Below are 14343 nucleotides of genomic sequence, written 5' to 3' on the forward strand. Positions count from 1 at the left end.
TCTCCTCCTGGCCTTCCAGCCCCACTTGCTCCAATTTCCTCGCCCTCCACAGGCAGGAACAGCTTCTACATGGGCACTTGCCAGGATGAGCCTGAGCAGCTGGATGACTGGAACCGCATTGCAGAGTTGCAGCAGCGCAATCGAGTGTGCCCCCCGCACTTAAAGACCTGCTACCCCCTGGAGTCCAGGGTGAGCCCTGGGGTCCCCTGCCATGGACCTGCCCCTGTTGGCTCACCTCTTCCTCGTCATCCCACCCCAGTGCCCTGGCCTGCCGAGGAGGGTGACCTGCTTCCAGTCAAATAGCTGGCAGGGAGGGAGCTCAGGGGTAAAAGTCCTGTGGGTGGGCAGGAGCTTGGAGAGGTCTCTTGGGACTGCTCTTTGCGGCCATCGTGCAGGGTGTAGGCGGGGAGATTTTTGCGATAGGAAGGCTCTAGCTGCTCCACCTGCTAGGCCAGTGAAGAGAGTTCTGGGGCGGTCCTGCTCCACCTCCAAACAGCTTGGCTCCACCGACCACTTTCTCTACCCCACGCAGCCTTCCCTGAGCCTGCCTACCATCACAGATGAGGAGATAAAAACTGGTGACCCCCGGGAGACCCTGCGCCGAGCCAGCATGCAGCCAGCCCAGATAGCTGAGGGCGCTGGCATCACCACCCGGCAGCAGCGCAAACGGGTCTCCTTAGAGCCCCACCAGGGTCCTGGCACCCCCGAGGTGGGTGACGTCGGCTCCCATGTCTTTTCCAGCAGCCACCATGTTCGCAAAGTTGATTAGCGGGGAGGTTCCCGGCTCAGAAGGGGGATGGGTGCTGGTTGGACACGGTCCACTTGTCCTCTTGAGCTGTCAGCTTAACTGTCCTCTTCCCCATAGTCTAAGAAGGCCACCACCTGTTTCCCACGCCCCATGACTCCCCGGGACCGACATGAAGGGCGCAGACAGAGCACTACCGAGGCCCAGAAGAAAGCAGCTCCAGCTGTTGTTAAACAGGTTAGTGAGGGGCTGAAGGGAGACCCTGGAGGGGCCTTGCTGGCAGAGCCCTGGAGCAGCAGGTTGGCCTGGGAGGCCAGTGGCGCCCCCAGTTTGACAGCCCCTCCCTACAGGCTGACCGCCGCCAGTCGATGGCCTTCAGCATCCTCAACACACCCAAGAAGCTCGGGAATAGCCTTCTGCGGAGGGCAGCCTCGAAGAAAGCCCCATCCAAGGCCTCCCCCAACCCCCGCAGTGGGACCCGCCGCTCTCCTCGCATCGCCACCACCACAGCCAGTGCCGCCACTGCCGCCGCCATCGCCGCTGCCACTGCCACCCCTCGGGCCAAGGGCAAGGTGGAGGCACTGACAGGGAAGGGAGAGGGTTCAGCTCTTAGGAACCTGGTAGGAGCATGGGCACTCGCCGCCGAACACCCCAGGGGCTGCTTCCAGGCAGGGCTGAGCTAGGCCGCTGGAGGGCGGGGGCTGAGAGCAGGTGCTCCCGGGAGGCCTGGTTAGCTGCTCCTTACCGAGGAGAGGACACGCCTCCATTTCTCCCGAGAGCACCCAGAGCTGCTCAGGCACAGCCAGCCACTGGTAACCTGAAGGTAGATGGGTCCAGGGCCACACCAAGGAGGGGACCCTAGTCTGGGTGTGGGGTGGCAGGGGGGTTTCCCCAGCCCGCTGGTGCAGCCTGGCGCCGAGTCTCCTCCACTGAGTGACTGTCTCTCTCTCTCTTCCAGGCAAAGCACTAAAGAGCCGGTACCAGTGAGTGGCCCCACCTGTGTCCTTGATGCTGCCCTTGCCTGGTCCTTCTCGTTCTGTCCCTTTCAGTGCCTTCTCTCAGCTCCCAGGCCAACAGTGGCCAAACCCCTATAGACAGTGACGCCTGCCCACACCCCGGCCTGGTACCCGGACCTTCACCAGGTGAACAGGTGTGTCCTGAAGAGTTGGCCCGGAGCCTGGATAGTCTGGGTCCTCTCCCTGCCTCGCCTCCTGATGTTTTCTTAGAGCAGTTACTTCTCCAGCACCATCACAACCAGATATGGGGCTGGCTTTGAGTGGCTGGGTCCTTGGGCCCAGTCAGTCCTCCTCTCAGCCTCTGGATCTAGAAGGGACCGACCATTGGAGGAGCAGGCCCTGGTCCCTGCTGCTCCCGGTGGCTGGGCTGAGCAAGGGCCCTTGCTTTTGAAGTCCAGGACTGGGCATTGACCTAGTGGGAGTGCCCCACCCCCAGGTGCTCCCATCCACCCAAGGGCACAGTTGCCCAAAGGATGCTCTTTTCCAGGAGAAATGGGCCCTGTGCCTCGGTGGGGGACGGGGCGGGGGGGCAGCCTTCAGTGGCAGCTCATCCCCTTCCTTCCCCAGATTTCACTGGGGTGGGATTTGGAGTGATGGGAAGGTTTTTAAGGGCCAGGGATGGATTTTTTCTAAATGTTATTACTTGTAAATAAAGTCTATTTTTCTCCCTTGAATGCTGAGATGCCTTGATCTGTGTGGGAAAAGCAGGGAAACTTGGGCTTTTTAGAGGAGCGTACCTTTGTCCCTGTGGAGACTCCAGACCCACATACCTTCTCTCAAATCCCTTCTCCTGGCCTTTCTCAGGCCACAGGATCTTCCCACACTCCATTTCTGGCCTCTGCTCCTGAGGAGCATTATGGGCCGGCCTCTTCTGATGGCCTGTGTCCCCTGAATCTGGTTTTGTCTTTAGCTTCTGAGTGGCATCCTCTCTCCTCTTCCCATACTCCCTCCTCAGACAGGCCACGTTCTGTGAGTAGAATGATGGCCTAAAGGATAAATGACTGGGCAGACATCAGTACGCCACCACTGAAGATCATTTATGAGCACCCATCGTAGGTCTTGCTGGGGTGACAGAGATACAGCTATGGGTCAGAAGCAGCCTCTCCCCGCATACCTTCCCCGGGACAGTCCATTAAAGGAAACAACTACATTAAGTCGATGCAGAATGTGGCCTGGGCTGAGAGCGTGTAGACCTCAATGAAGAGGTGGCATTTCAACCAGGCTTTGGAGCTTGGGGTTCATTATCAGGATGGTGAGGCTGAGGGGACTTGCTGGAGGACGGGGCTTCTTGTGTCGGAGGGCACACTTGTCTTCAGCCCAGCCTGGGGGAGTGAAGCAAACAAGGATCAGGGCCAAGGTGGGAGGGACATCCCTTGTCACTTTCCTCCAGGCCTTGCCTCCCCTGCTTGAATCCTGTTCCTTTTAGTTTCTGCCTCAGGCTCGGGGAATTGGGGGGCATTAGCTGGAGGCTGCTGTAGACAGAGCCCAGCCTTTCCTCCCCACGCCAGAGCAGAGCTCCTCCCGTCCCTGGGAGTCCCTCCCTCGGGTTCCTCACCCAGAGCTGGGCCAGGACGAGGTGACGCTGGACAGTCTGCCCAGGATCCGAGAAAACACAGGAGAAGTTGGTGTCTCGCAGGGCGGGGCTCAGCTCCTCCAGCACCAAGGCCCTCCAAAGCTGGGTCCTCATGCCCCTGTGCTCCCGCCTGGAGCAGAAGAGAAGGAAAGGCCATGAGAGGACCGTAGGAGGAGGCCTCCCTCCCACCGGCCTCATCGCCGCGCCCCTCACCTGGTGCTGCCCTCCCGCAGCCGGCCCGGGAGGTGCTCGATGAAGGAGCTGTTGCCCAGCCAGTAAAGGATGCTGAAGTGGGAGAAGCGGCTGCAGGCGGTACAGGACAAGGTCAGCGTTCCATCTAGGGACACGTGTGGCTGTTAACCTGTCTGTACAGCAGACTCTCCCCTCTGCCACGCTGTGGCCTGCCCACCCTGCCCAGCTTCCCAGCTGCCATGACTCAGGAACCCGGAGTGGAGAGTCTGTTAAGGGGAAGTGAGGTCATCTACCAGGGGACCCCGGCTGAGTAAGAGGAATTTGGGGACGGGTCCTTGGTCTAGGTCCTTGACTCCTGAGCCTTCTTCTTCAGAATTACCCTTTCTAGCACCCAGCTCCAGTGACTCTAGGAGCCCTGGCTGAGGAGACAGCACCAGTAGGCCACCACTCCTCTGAGGAGGCCAGAGGGCAAGTGGGCTCTGGGAGGAGGGGCTGGGCTTGCAGCCACTGCAGTCTAGGCTCTGGGAGTCTGCTGGCTGTTCCTTCTGTCTGAATCCTCTCCATCCCCTTTGACAGGGAGCAATCTTGGGAGCTGTGAGCTGAGCCCTGTGCCACACTGGCGATGCTGGTGGGGAGAGGAAGTCAGTGCTCAGCCAAGCTAATCTGGTTGGTGGTGGGCTACATGACAGAAGGTTGGGGGACAGGTGCTCAGAAGCCAACCCCACCCTTGGTGCCTCCGTGCCCTCCTGGGCTCCCATCAGAATGGCTCCTTACTCAGTGAGACTTCCACTTCCGGCCAGGTCACCTCCAATGCTGGGCACTGCTTAGCTGTCGGGAGCGCTGGGGGCTGGGAGGGGCAGGTGTCCTTTGCGATCCCAGCTGAGGCAGTGGCAGCTGTAGTGGCCTGAGGCACAGGTGTGGCTCTGGCCAAGTGGGAGACGATGTGGGCGCAGAGGAGCAGGGCCCAAAGAGGGCTGGGGTCTGAAGAAAGGACAGTCACAGAGGTCAGCAGCTGTCTGACCTCCGGGGATTGCCCGGCATCCTAGCTCGGATCTTGGCTAGAGAGGGAGTTGCTGCCATGATGTAAGTCTGGCAGAGATTCTTGGGCTCTGCCCAGGGAACGGGAGAGGCAGAAGAACCCCTCAAGCCCCACCTCTTGGCCCTTTTTGAATGGAGCACAGGGAGACCTTGGAATGGAGCCAGAGCCACAGCGTCCGGGCAGAGGCCGAAAGCAACAGCACAGCAGCTGAGGGGAGCCCACCTGGGGGTGAGGCTCAGGGCCAGCCACATGGCTCCACTCTGGTCTCAGGCTGCACCCCACCCCTCCACCCGCACGTGCACAGCCCCAGGTCCCACCTGGAATCCAGTTCTGTCTCATGGTCGTGATGCGTGTGTCAGGAGCTGGCACGCCTGGATCTATATATCTGTGACAACTTCCTCCTCTCTGGGGGAGGCGGGGGAGGAGATGGTGAAAAACTGCTTCTCCCACGTCTTCTGAGTGGCTTGCTTAGATCCCAGACATACGTGTGGCCTTCTTCCTGTGGACTCCACAGCCCCTCCCTACCTCTGATTTTTCAGTGGGCTGCCAGGCACTGCTATTTACTCTGTCCTGTCCACCTGTCCCAACTGACAACTCCTGGAGGACTGGCATCGGGCATAGGCTAGAGCTCTTCCAGCCCCTAGAAACAAAGCCAGGGGATCCCCACCCTAGCTCTTACTACCATCAACATTATACTGGTTACTAGTCCAATCTAACCCCTTCATTACAGGCATGGAAACTGAGGCCCAAAGAGGACCAGGGACTTACCTAGTCACAAAGGGAGGTAAAGTTCTCTCCACTGCCAGAGCTGGTTCTGGGAAGGGCAGGATATATAGTGAAATCCTTCTGGGAAAGCACTGCACTTTCACTTTTATTTAACCAGGGAATCTAGAGCAGGCTCTGGCTGCCAAGCGAAGGCACACATACATGACAGCAGTCTGAGCCCAGTCCTTACGGCTCCTGCACACTGCGCCTCTCCCTGAGCCGGAGTTCACAGTGGCCAGGAACCTTCTTGCTAACTCCCAGGCCCCCCGCTCTCCAGATGGTATCAGCCTGGGGGGTCTTTAACCTTCCTCAGGCCCACCCTCCCAGGGGCACACAGGGCATGAACCAACAAAGAGTCTCTCACACATGAATTCTTCCATCCCAGCCAACGGTCAGGACTTTGGTGTCCACCTTTGCTCTTCTACATGAACAGGCCTCGTGCTTCTTCATTCATAGCCACACCATATTCAAAGGGACAACTCTCCTAGTCACTGGAGACCCCAAGCTGGATCACTCTGACCATTTCAGACTCCATGTCACACCAGCCCATCCACATCCTGGCCTTTCTCAGGCTCCCCACCTCCCTCCAACCAGCAACCCAACAACCACCCATCACTCCCATGAATCCTTCTCACTTCTGTCCTCCCAGCCCCTTGGCCAGAGCTACAGATCTAAGTTCACCAGGAAGTCTAGATTCCCCCTACCTGGCTTGCAGGAAGCCCTGAAAAACCCTCCTTTCCAGAACCCCCCCTTTTTGGAGCTCCACAGCTCAGCTCAGCTGTGTCTGGCCCCCCGTGAGCCACACCGTGGGAGCTACACTGAGAGCACCTCCAGGCCTTGTGGGCAGGAACCTCTCAGACAAGCCGAGCACCTGGAACACAAGCTGGAGTGCTGGACCTAAGGGGAGGAGAGGGTGCTTCCCAGGGTAAGAGGGCGCATACCCAGCACTGGCTCGAGCAACTGTGAAGGACCAGACCTAAGTGTCTGGGATCAGGAGGATGGGATGCTGGGGACAGAGCCAGGGAGGCCAGGAGGTGGAATTAGGTTTGGAAGACGTGTCAGAACACTGCTGCAGTCCCAAGGGTCTTGTGTTTGTGTCGTATGTGTGTGCACGTGTGTGTATAAAAACCGGACTCATTCCCAATTAGACGTGGAGACTAGAAGTCAACTCCTCTTCTCCAGGGCTCTAGCTGACATTTTCATCTCCTCAGTTCCTCCCCCACCGCCTGCCCCAGGAGCTTCTGTGCTGTTAGATGCAGAGAAACTCCTCCCTAGGAACACCAGTGTCTCCAGCAGTTAGGTCAGGAGGCAAAGCTGCCCAGGACTCCAGAGACACAGTCCTTTGGGGAAGGGGGTGGGGATGCGAGGGAGAGGAGGCAGGACTCTACCTGTGAGTGTAACCAAGGCCAGAGTCGGGCTGCTGGGAGGTCATGGGACTCAGGACTGTTGAAGTATGAAGAGACAGCCTTGGACAGCCTGGCCTCAGTTCTCACATGAGCCTGATGCAGGGGTAGGGGGGACAAAAGTGAAAGGATGCTCCCTGTCATCATCCCACTCTCTGAGGATGAGCCCACTGGCATGGGGACCTCGGAAGCCACAGCCGGGTAAGAGAAGCCAAAGCTGAGAGTGACCCGCGAGAGGGGAGGTGGTGGCAGGGCACTGACCTCAGGTGGTGAGGACAGTCACCCAGCGATGGTGCAGGGCACCTTCTGCTACAGGACGAAAGCCCGGCATTCCACCTTGCTCAGGGATGTTGGGCAGGGCCAACCACCCCCAGGCCCCGGCTCTCAATTGGGAAGAGCAAGAGGCAGCAAGGGCCAGGCACCCACGGGGACTGCAGGGAAAGAGGTGGGAAGAAGAAAAGCAAGATGGATGTTCAGCTTTCCAACCCAGCTCACGGAGCTTTATTCAGAATGGATGACAAGATCCTGCTTGGTTCTTACTGCACTTGAAGGGCCATATTCCCTAGGAGCCCAGCACGGAAGGCCCACGTTTGCCCTCCCACTTCCTTCAAAACTCCTAGGACCAGAGCTGGGGCCTACCTGGAACCCCTTTTCAGAACCCATACTTACCTGGGCCTGACCCTCTTCCCACCCACCTCACCACTTGTGTTGCCAGGCCCAGGCAGGGCTCATGGATGACAAGGCTGACATGAGGATATTCCTTGGGCTGGGAATCCCCTGGCAGCTTCAAGGGAACAATGTCTGACCACAGCAAGAAGTCTCACATCTGTCATAGTTCTTTTACCGCGTGCGCGCGCACGCACGCACACACACACGCACGCACACACACACACTCACTCTGGCTTTCAGGGAAGGAAGTGATGTGGCAGTGGCCTTCAGCATGTGTCACCACTTCTGGGCAGAGGATCAGCTTGCACAAGTGGCCCTCAATCACCACTGCCAGCAGTAACCCCTGTGGCCCAACTATGTATAGATGGTCTCTGTTCTTGGCTGAGTACAGCCCCACTTAGGGGCAGGTTCCCCAAGCTGCTACAGCTCTGGTCACCCCCACACAAATCCCCGGTGAATTCCGAGGTCCTAGAGCTTCCCTTGCTGCAAAAGTTATGACAAGGTTCCACTTCTCTCCACCAGCCTACGGCCCCCAATGGGGAAGACGGAGTCAGACAACGCCCACCTGTGGCCTTAGCCAGGGGGGACAGAGGACACCTCACCCCTCAGTGCTCATCAGTGGCACTGCCGGAGCTCCCTGGCTCTTCCACACTGAGTGTACCAGGCTCAAGCCCCACATACGGAAGGAAGGGGAGGCGGGCTGGGGCTCTCAGCCAGAGAAGAGATGGCTCCTTTACACCAAAAGTGCTGTGGCTCTGCTACTGCCTGCTCAAGCAGGGAGGCTGAGGCCTGGAGGAATCGGGGCAATTCCTATGCTCCACAGTAAAAAAGGTTTTTAAATATACTCATCAAAATAGTTTTCTTTTAAAAAGCCCCCCACTGCTGACAGCCCCACCTGCTGGCTCTCCGTCATATCCCTCCCCAGCCCGGACACAGCCGGAGGGGTCCTGAGTGGCCCGAGTGCCCCTTTGAGTCTTTCCCACCCAGGAGGTCTTGGAGGGCAGGGAGGAGAGTGCCCTGAGGTCCATGCTGGGTGGATGCTCTTCTTCCTGACTATTCCAGGCCCAGGATATAGTTGATGCCTTGCACCAGGCCAATGATGACAGGCTGCCAGGCTACCAAGTATCGAAGCCAGTCCAGCAGTTGCCCGTACATGACATGAGGCCTCTCCCAGCTGTCACTGCGTCAAAGAAAAGAGGTTACGTGTTCGAGTTGCTAAGGTTGGTCTAGGGGATGGGTGAGAGGGTCTGCCTACACCTTCCAGATGATCCACAGAAATGGGCCTACAGAGAAAGGAAGCTGCTTTCTAGAAAGCCCCACCCAGCCCCTCATGTTGGAATGCAGGGCTAAACCCAGAGGATGGGGGCAGGAGGGCAGAGGGAACCAGTGCAGAAGATAGGACAGATGCAGGAGAGGGTGGAGGGGTGAAACTAAGCTCTCCAGGACCAACATGCAGACAGGGCTCCGCATAACCTTCTAAGATTGGACCGCCAGTGTGCCCGAGACTGCTGTAGATTATGGGTAATGATGGCATCAGGGAGGCGGGGAGTGGGATAAAGTAACCCAAAGGTTCTTGCAATGTCCAAAATGGGAGGTTTGCTAGGTCAAGGAAGGGATTGAGTCTTGGGACAGAGGCATCAGGGGGCAGAGCAAGAGGCTGGTCACAGGGGATAACCCCAGGCAAAGGTTCTAAGGAACCCCCACCCAAGGGCACCGAGCACCAGGCCCTACTGAGGCCAAGCGGCCCCTGGAGATAAGTCCCTTCCTTTCACTTTACAGCTAACTGCCGGGCAAGACATGGAGAGGGAGCCTGGGAAAGCAGCTCCAGGGAAAGCACAGGTTGAACCTCATGAGACTATGGGGAATCCCTCTGAAGGCATCAGAAAGCACAGCCAGGCCCAGTCCTGAGAGCTAAGGGAAGCCCCAACCCTCAGCTTGACCATGGAGTTACTAAACTGTTCCTGAACTAGACCCTGGAAGAACCAAGCAAGGAACCTTAAAGGGGAACACAGTGGCCCCGCACGGCCCAGCTAGTGTCCAGGGGACAGGGAACCCTGGTGCAGAAAGGAACGGCAGCTGGGAGAAGTCCCTGGATCCCAGAGGAAATGCGGGGTTGGGGGGGTGGTGGCCGAAGAAGTGGCTGGGCACTTTCCGACGGACAGGCTGCGGGGAGGAAGCGGAGGCTGAAGACAAAGTGGGGAGGGCTGGTCAGGTAGGGAGGGGCAGCTCAGAGGAGCACAGGTCCTGTGTTCAGGTGGATGGGGACAGGGGCCCCCACCATCCCTGTACCTTGCAGGCCCTGCACAGGCACAGAGCTGGTCTCCAGCCCTGTTACAGGTAAGGCACAACCCATTAGTTATATCACCTTGAACAAATTATTCAATCTTTAAACTGTTTCACTGGTAAAACGAGGATAATATTACCCAGGTCATAAAGCTCTAGAGAATCAAGTGAGCTAATACGAGTAAAGCACTTAGCACAGTGCCAGGCACATAGTAAGCGAGCAGTAAATGGTAGCTGCTATCACCACCGATTTACCCTTGAGGAATTCTGAACCAAGAGGAGAAGCTGAGCTACTGGTCCTGCCCCACATCCCACCCACCTCCCGAGACCACAAGCCTCATGGACTGGTGGGCAGCAGTCAGGCTGGGGGCAGGAGGGAGGGCCCCAAGACCCACCCGGATGCAGGCCAGTACTTTCTTACCACTGCCCACTCCCAAAAAGAACCCAAACAAAGGATACGGGTTGCTGAACATCCTCTTGAGGTCTACCTTCTCTTTGCAGTAGGGACACGTCTGCTTCTTTCCCACAATGCACCAGCCGCGGATGCAGAACTCGTGGAATCTGAGCACCACTGGTCAAGGGAAATGGTGGGCGGCCAGGATGGCACTCCAACCCCATGCCGGTCTTCAAGGTGCCCAGGCCCTAGCTCTGGAGGAAGGTTCAAATCCTGGTTTCACCTCTTATCAGTTGTATAATCTTGGGCAAGTCCCTTCTCTCTGACCCTGCTTCATCATATGTGAAGTGAGGATAATGAACTCTGCCTTACAGGGCTGTTATGGGGCAAAACGGAGATAACACATGGCACAGAATGGGAGCTGAGTAAGGACGTGGTAAATGTCACAAGTGCTACTCAGGCGGATTTGATTCTGAAACTGAGGGAGCCAGTTAGAGGATGTTCCTCCCCTGTGACTGACCCAGTCTCGGGGAAGCTAGTGCAGCTGCCGGCTCCTTTCTGATCCAGCCAGGCTACATGTAAGAGTGGCTCCCGTCTGTGAGAAGGAGCAAAGGAGGCAGCCGTTTCTACTCCTGGGGGTCGGCTTCCCTAGCAGAGGACATCACCCAAATGTCTGCTTCTTGTGACTCCCCTACCCTCAAAGGTCTGGACAGCATGCCCAGGGTCATGACCACCCCCTTCCCTCCCTGACTGGAGTGTGCACGTGGCAAGAGAGACGTGGCCCAAGAGCTCCAGGCAGGATACACATGATTGCAAGACAGCCTATACGTGTTCTCGATGATGCCCTCTTCACTGACATCCACAAAGATCTGCTGCCCACACACGGCACACACACTGTCCGAGAGGTGTTTGGTGGGCATGCCCGACTCACTGTAGAACTGGGAGAGAAGAGCAGGAGGAAAAGACAGAAAACACGTGAGAATCAGCCAAAGTAGGAAGGTGCCACAGAGGCCTTAGGTCTTCTGTAGAGGAGGCGACATGGTAGGGGGAGTCCCCAGAGCTAGAGAATATCTCATACACCACATCGCCCTCATCTTTGCTGGGCAGATGGGTGAAAGGAAGTCAGATCTGATAGGACCTCAAGACTGGGAGGGTCGGCATCAGGGACAAGGAGAATGGGAAAAAGAAGGGCTCAGGGCTGGTGACTGGGAGCTACATCAGCGAAGCCACTGTGCAGCCAGATTATGGTTCCATCAGAGATGGGCAACATCTGTTCTCCAAGATTCAAAACAGTGAAACATCTGGTGCAACGCTGGTTTGGTGACAAGGGCATTCCCAGACACTTGTGGCAGCAGCAAAAGAGGCTCAACCCTTCTGGACAGCGTTTGGCACCATGTCCCAAACTGTCGCACCATTTAACCCAGTAATGTCACCTTAAGGAATTTAAAGGAGTAAAAATATCAAAAAAGCTTCATGCATACAGATACTCATTTAAGTGTTATTTATAATTAAAGAAGCAAAGAGTTTGGCAATCCCTCATAAAGTTAAATGTGGAATTACCATATGACATAGCAATTCTGCTCTTAGGTACATGCTCCTAAAGAATAAAAACAGAGACTAACCACACACTTGTATACCAATGTTCACAGCAGCATTATTCACAAATAGCCAAAAGGTGTAAACAACCCAAGTGTCCGGAAACAGAAGCATGGATACACAAAATGGGGTCTATCCCTCCAATGAAATGTTACTCAGTCATAAGAGTAATGAAGTTCTGATACATGCTACAATGTGCAGGCACCTTGGAAATATTACACTAAGTAAAATAAGTCAGACACAAAAGGATAAACACTGTATATGATTCCATTTATATAAAATATCTACAATAGGCAAATTCATAGACAGAAAACAGATTAGAGGTAACCAGCGGTGGGAGGAAGAAATGGGGAGTTACTGCTTAATGGGCACAGTCTCTGTTTGGAGTGATGAAAAATTTTGGAGGTAGACAGTACACTTAAGGATGGCTAAAATGGTGAATTTTACATTACATATATTTTATTAAAAAAATAGTAAAAAACAAAAACAAAAACAAAAACAAAGAAATGGAAATAACCATAAATGACCAACAATAGAAGAATGCCTCAATAAATTATACTCAAGGGACTAGAGAGGTGGTGGGTCAACTGAAGCTTGAGATATAACACTGAGTGTCAAAAGCAGGGTACAAAATTGGAAGCACAGTATTATTGGTACATATATATGTAAAGACAATCCAAATCTATCAAAAGATCAGAAGGAAATGTATGAGAATATTCACACCAGTGATGTCTTGGTAGTAGGACTACAGGTGATTTTTTTTCTTTTGCCTATTTTTCTGTACTCAAATTTTCCTTAATGAACATATATTACAGGCAAACCTCAGAGATATTGAGGGCTTGGTTCCAGAACACCACAATAAAGCAAGTCACGTAGATTTTTTGGTTTCCCAGTGTATTTAAACGTTATGTTTATACTTACTGTAGTCTATTAAGTGTGCAACAGCATTATGTCTAAAAAACCAATTACAATAATAACATCAAAGATCACAGGTCACCATAACAAATATAATAATAATGAAAAAGTTCGAAATATTGTAAGAATCACCAAAATGTGATACAGAGACACAAAGTGAGCAAATGCTGTTGGAAAATGGTGCTGATAGACTTGTTTGATGCAGGGCTGACACAAACCCTCCATTTGTAAACAAAACAAAACAAACACAATTATCTGCGAAGTGCAATAAAGGAAAGCACAATAAAATGAGGTATGCCCATACTTTGAAAGATGATGTATTACCATGGTTAATCACAATGGATAACCAATTCCATGCTCCAAAAAGAAATGCCAAATTTTGCATACTTTCCTTGTGGTTTATTGTTAAATAGCTACAGAGCATTTCCCCTTCACCCCAAGGAGAAAAGATTTGAATTTTATTTGTTGATATAGTCTAAGACCTATTGTTTTTTTTTCTTTGCACTGTCCTAAAAATTATGGTAAAACACACATAACACAGAATTTACCATCTTAACTATTTTTAAATATACAGTTTGGTAATGTTAATAAGTATATTCACATTGCTGTGCAGCTAATCTCCAGAACTTTCACATCTTGCAAAACTGTAAAATGAATTTTTAGAAAGGATTCTGCATTTATTATTTACAATTTTATCTGTACCTCTAAGGGAAATAGATTATACTTAGCCTTTTTGTATTTTCTTAACCTGAGTTTGCTGTTTTTTATTTCCAAGCAACGGTCTTCTGAAAAAGCCACAGCCCTGAAGCTGGGTGAGGGATAGCAGTGGAGGAGGGGTGGGCATACAGGTACTGGGATAGGGAGTAGGGAGGATGGTGACAGCCAGATCAGACACAGCTACACCTGCCAGAACCTCTGCTCAACATGGGGACATCTCTGACTCCAAGCTTCCCTTATAAGAAGTGGCCTCTCTTGACTCCCAAGAGTCCTCAAGCGTAGAAGGTAGAGCCACACCACCCCAAGAATCCATGAATAGAGAGCTTCCTACCTTCACCCCCACCTCACTGTCTTACAAAACTGTCTGAAATGGCTCAAGGTGAGCTCGTTACTATCACAGAACACCAGAGCAGCCCCGTCCCTGGGGAAACCAAAGCCCAGAAAGGAAAGAAACTAGCTGTGACGAGAACCCAGCCCCTCCGACTCCTAACCCAAGTTCTACCCAAGATGTCCATTAACAACTGCTGAATGCTGCAGAAAGATCAGCTACTTAGCTCACTGAGGGCCAGTAATTCAAAAGGTTCTGATATGTTTATCGAGAGTGCAAAAGGATAAGCAAGAGTTAGGGCAGAGCCAAACCTGTGGGAGCCCACTAACTGCAACTCTCCAAAGCTGGAATCTGAATGTTAGTGTTGAGGGGACCTCTGAGAAACACTTCTCTAGCACTCAAGAGGCTTATGGCTTTGAAATATGCCTGGCTTAGAATTTCTGGGCACATCAACTGAACAGAGAGAAAAGAGGCCAAGAAGTCTGGGTCCAGCTCTGGCACTGAGTCCCTGCACAATCATGCGGCACAGGAACATGGCCACTCACTCTGGCCCACAGCGTTGGCAGTGGAGTAAGTGGGAATGCCTCAACTCAGGAGATGGGTGAGAGCTCTGAGGAAAAGCTTTACCTCAAATCATCCCTGAGTTCTGCCCCAAGACACTGGGGCAAGGGATACAGGATGCAAGATAACTTGGATGAGGTAATGAGA

General features: G+C 53.8%; 3 protein-coding genes across 16 annotated transcripts in view; 1 reads left to right on the plus strand and 2 right to left on the minus strand.

The window, feature by feature from the left end:
* NUMA1 (nuclear mitotic apparatus protein 1) overlaps positions 1–2435 on the plus strand; it is a 73080-nt gene extending 70645 nt beyond the window's left edge. For 8 of the 11 annotated variants that reach the window (XM_082626735.1, XM_082626730.1, XM_082626738.1 and 5 more), the window contains 5 exons: positions 20–189; positions 533–709; positions 866–982; positions 1096–1365; positions 1704–2435. In XM_082626735.1, the coding sequence (XP_082482861.1) occupies positions 20–189; positions 533–709; positions 866–982; positions 1096–1365; positions 1704–1715 (746 nt within the window). In that variant the 3' untranslated portion in view covers positions 1716–2435. The remainder of the gene's footprint in view (positions 1–19; positions 190–532; positions 710–865; positions 983–1095; positions 1366–1703) is intronic. The other 3 variants (XM_082626739.1, XM_082626732.1, XM_082626731.1) reach the window with 2 other exon arrangements.
* A 350-nt stretch (positions 2436–2785) lies between these two features.
* On the minus strand, positions 2786–7065 carry IL18BP (interleukin 18 binding protein). Its single transcript, XM_082626758.1, has 5 exons — positions 4883–7065; positions 4301–4507; positions 3548–3671; positions 3317–3464; positions 2786–3083 (listed from the first exon to the last, which is right to left on the minus strand). Exons 1-5 carry the CDS (start codon positions 4902–4904, stop codon positions 3006–3008), a joined length of 579 nt encoding a protein of 192 aa, XP_082482884.1. The 5' UTR covers positions 4905–7065; the 3' UTR covers positions 2786–3005.
* Positions 7066–7205: 140 nt separating this feature from the next.
* The window catches only part of RNF121 (ring finger protein 121), an 85558-nt gene continuing 78420 nt past the window's right edge, over positions 7206–14343 (minus strand). For all 4 annotated transcript variants that reach the window (XM_082626746.1, XM_082626744.1, XM_082626743.1 and 1 more), the window contains 3 exons: positions 10884–11017; positions 10145–10246; positions 7206–8576 (listed from right to left, as the gene is read on the minus strand). In XM_082626746.1, the coding sequence (XP_082482872.1) occupies positions 8456–8576; positions 10145–10246; positions 10884–11017 (357 nt within the window). In that variant the 3' untranslated portion in view covers positions 7206–8455. The remainder of the gene's footprint in view (positions 8577–10144; positions 10247–10883; positions 11018–14343) is intronic.

This window comes from Mesoplodon mirus, assembly GCF_964341445.2.
Source record: "Mesoplodon mirus genome assembly, chromosome: 7".
Taxonomy (NCBI): domain Eukaryota; kingdom Metazoa; phylum Chordata; class Mammalia; order Artiodactyla; family Ziphiidae; genus Mesoplodon; species Mesoplodon mirus.

What these genes read in the sequence shown, in the direction of transcription:
- IL18BP (XM_082626758.1), bottom strand. Translation starts at nt 4,904, where the DNA reads ATGAGACAGAACTGGATTCCAG. An exon ending in GAGACAGAACTGGATTCCAG is followed by an intron (nt 4,508 to 4,882) that starts GTGGGACCTGGG and finishes TCCTTTCTTCAG; the next exon opens with ACCCCAGCCCTCTTTGGGCC. An exon ending in TCGTCCTGGCCCAGCTCTGG is followed by an intron (nt 3,084 to 3,316) that starts GTGAGGAACCCG and finishes TCACTCCCCCAG; the next exon opens with GCTGGGCTGAAGACAAGTGT.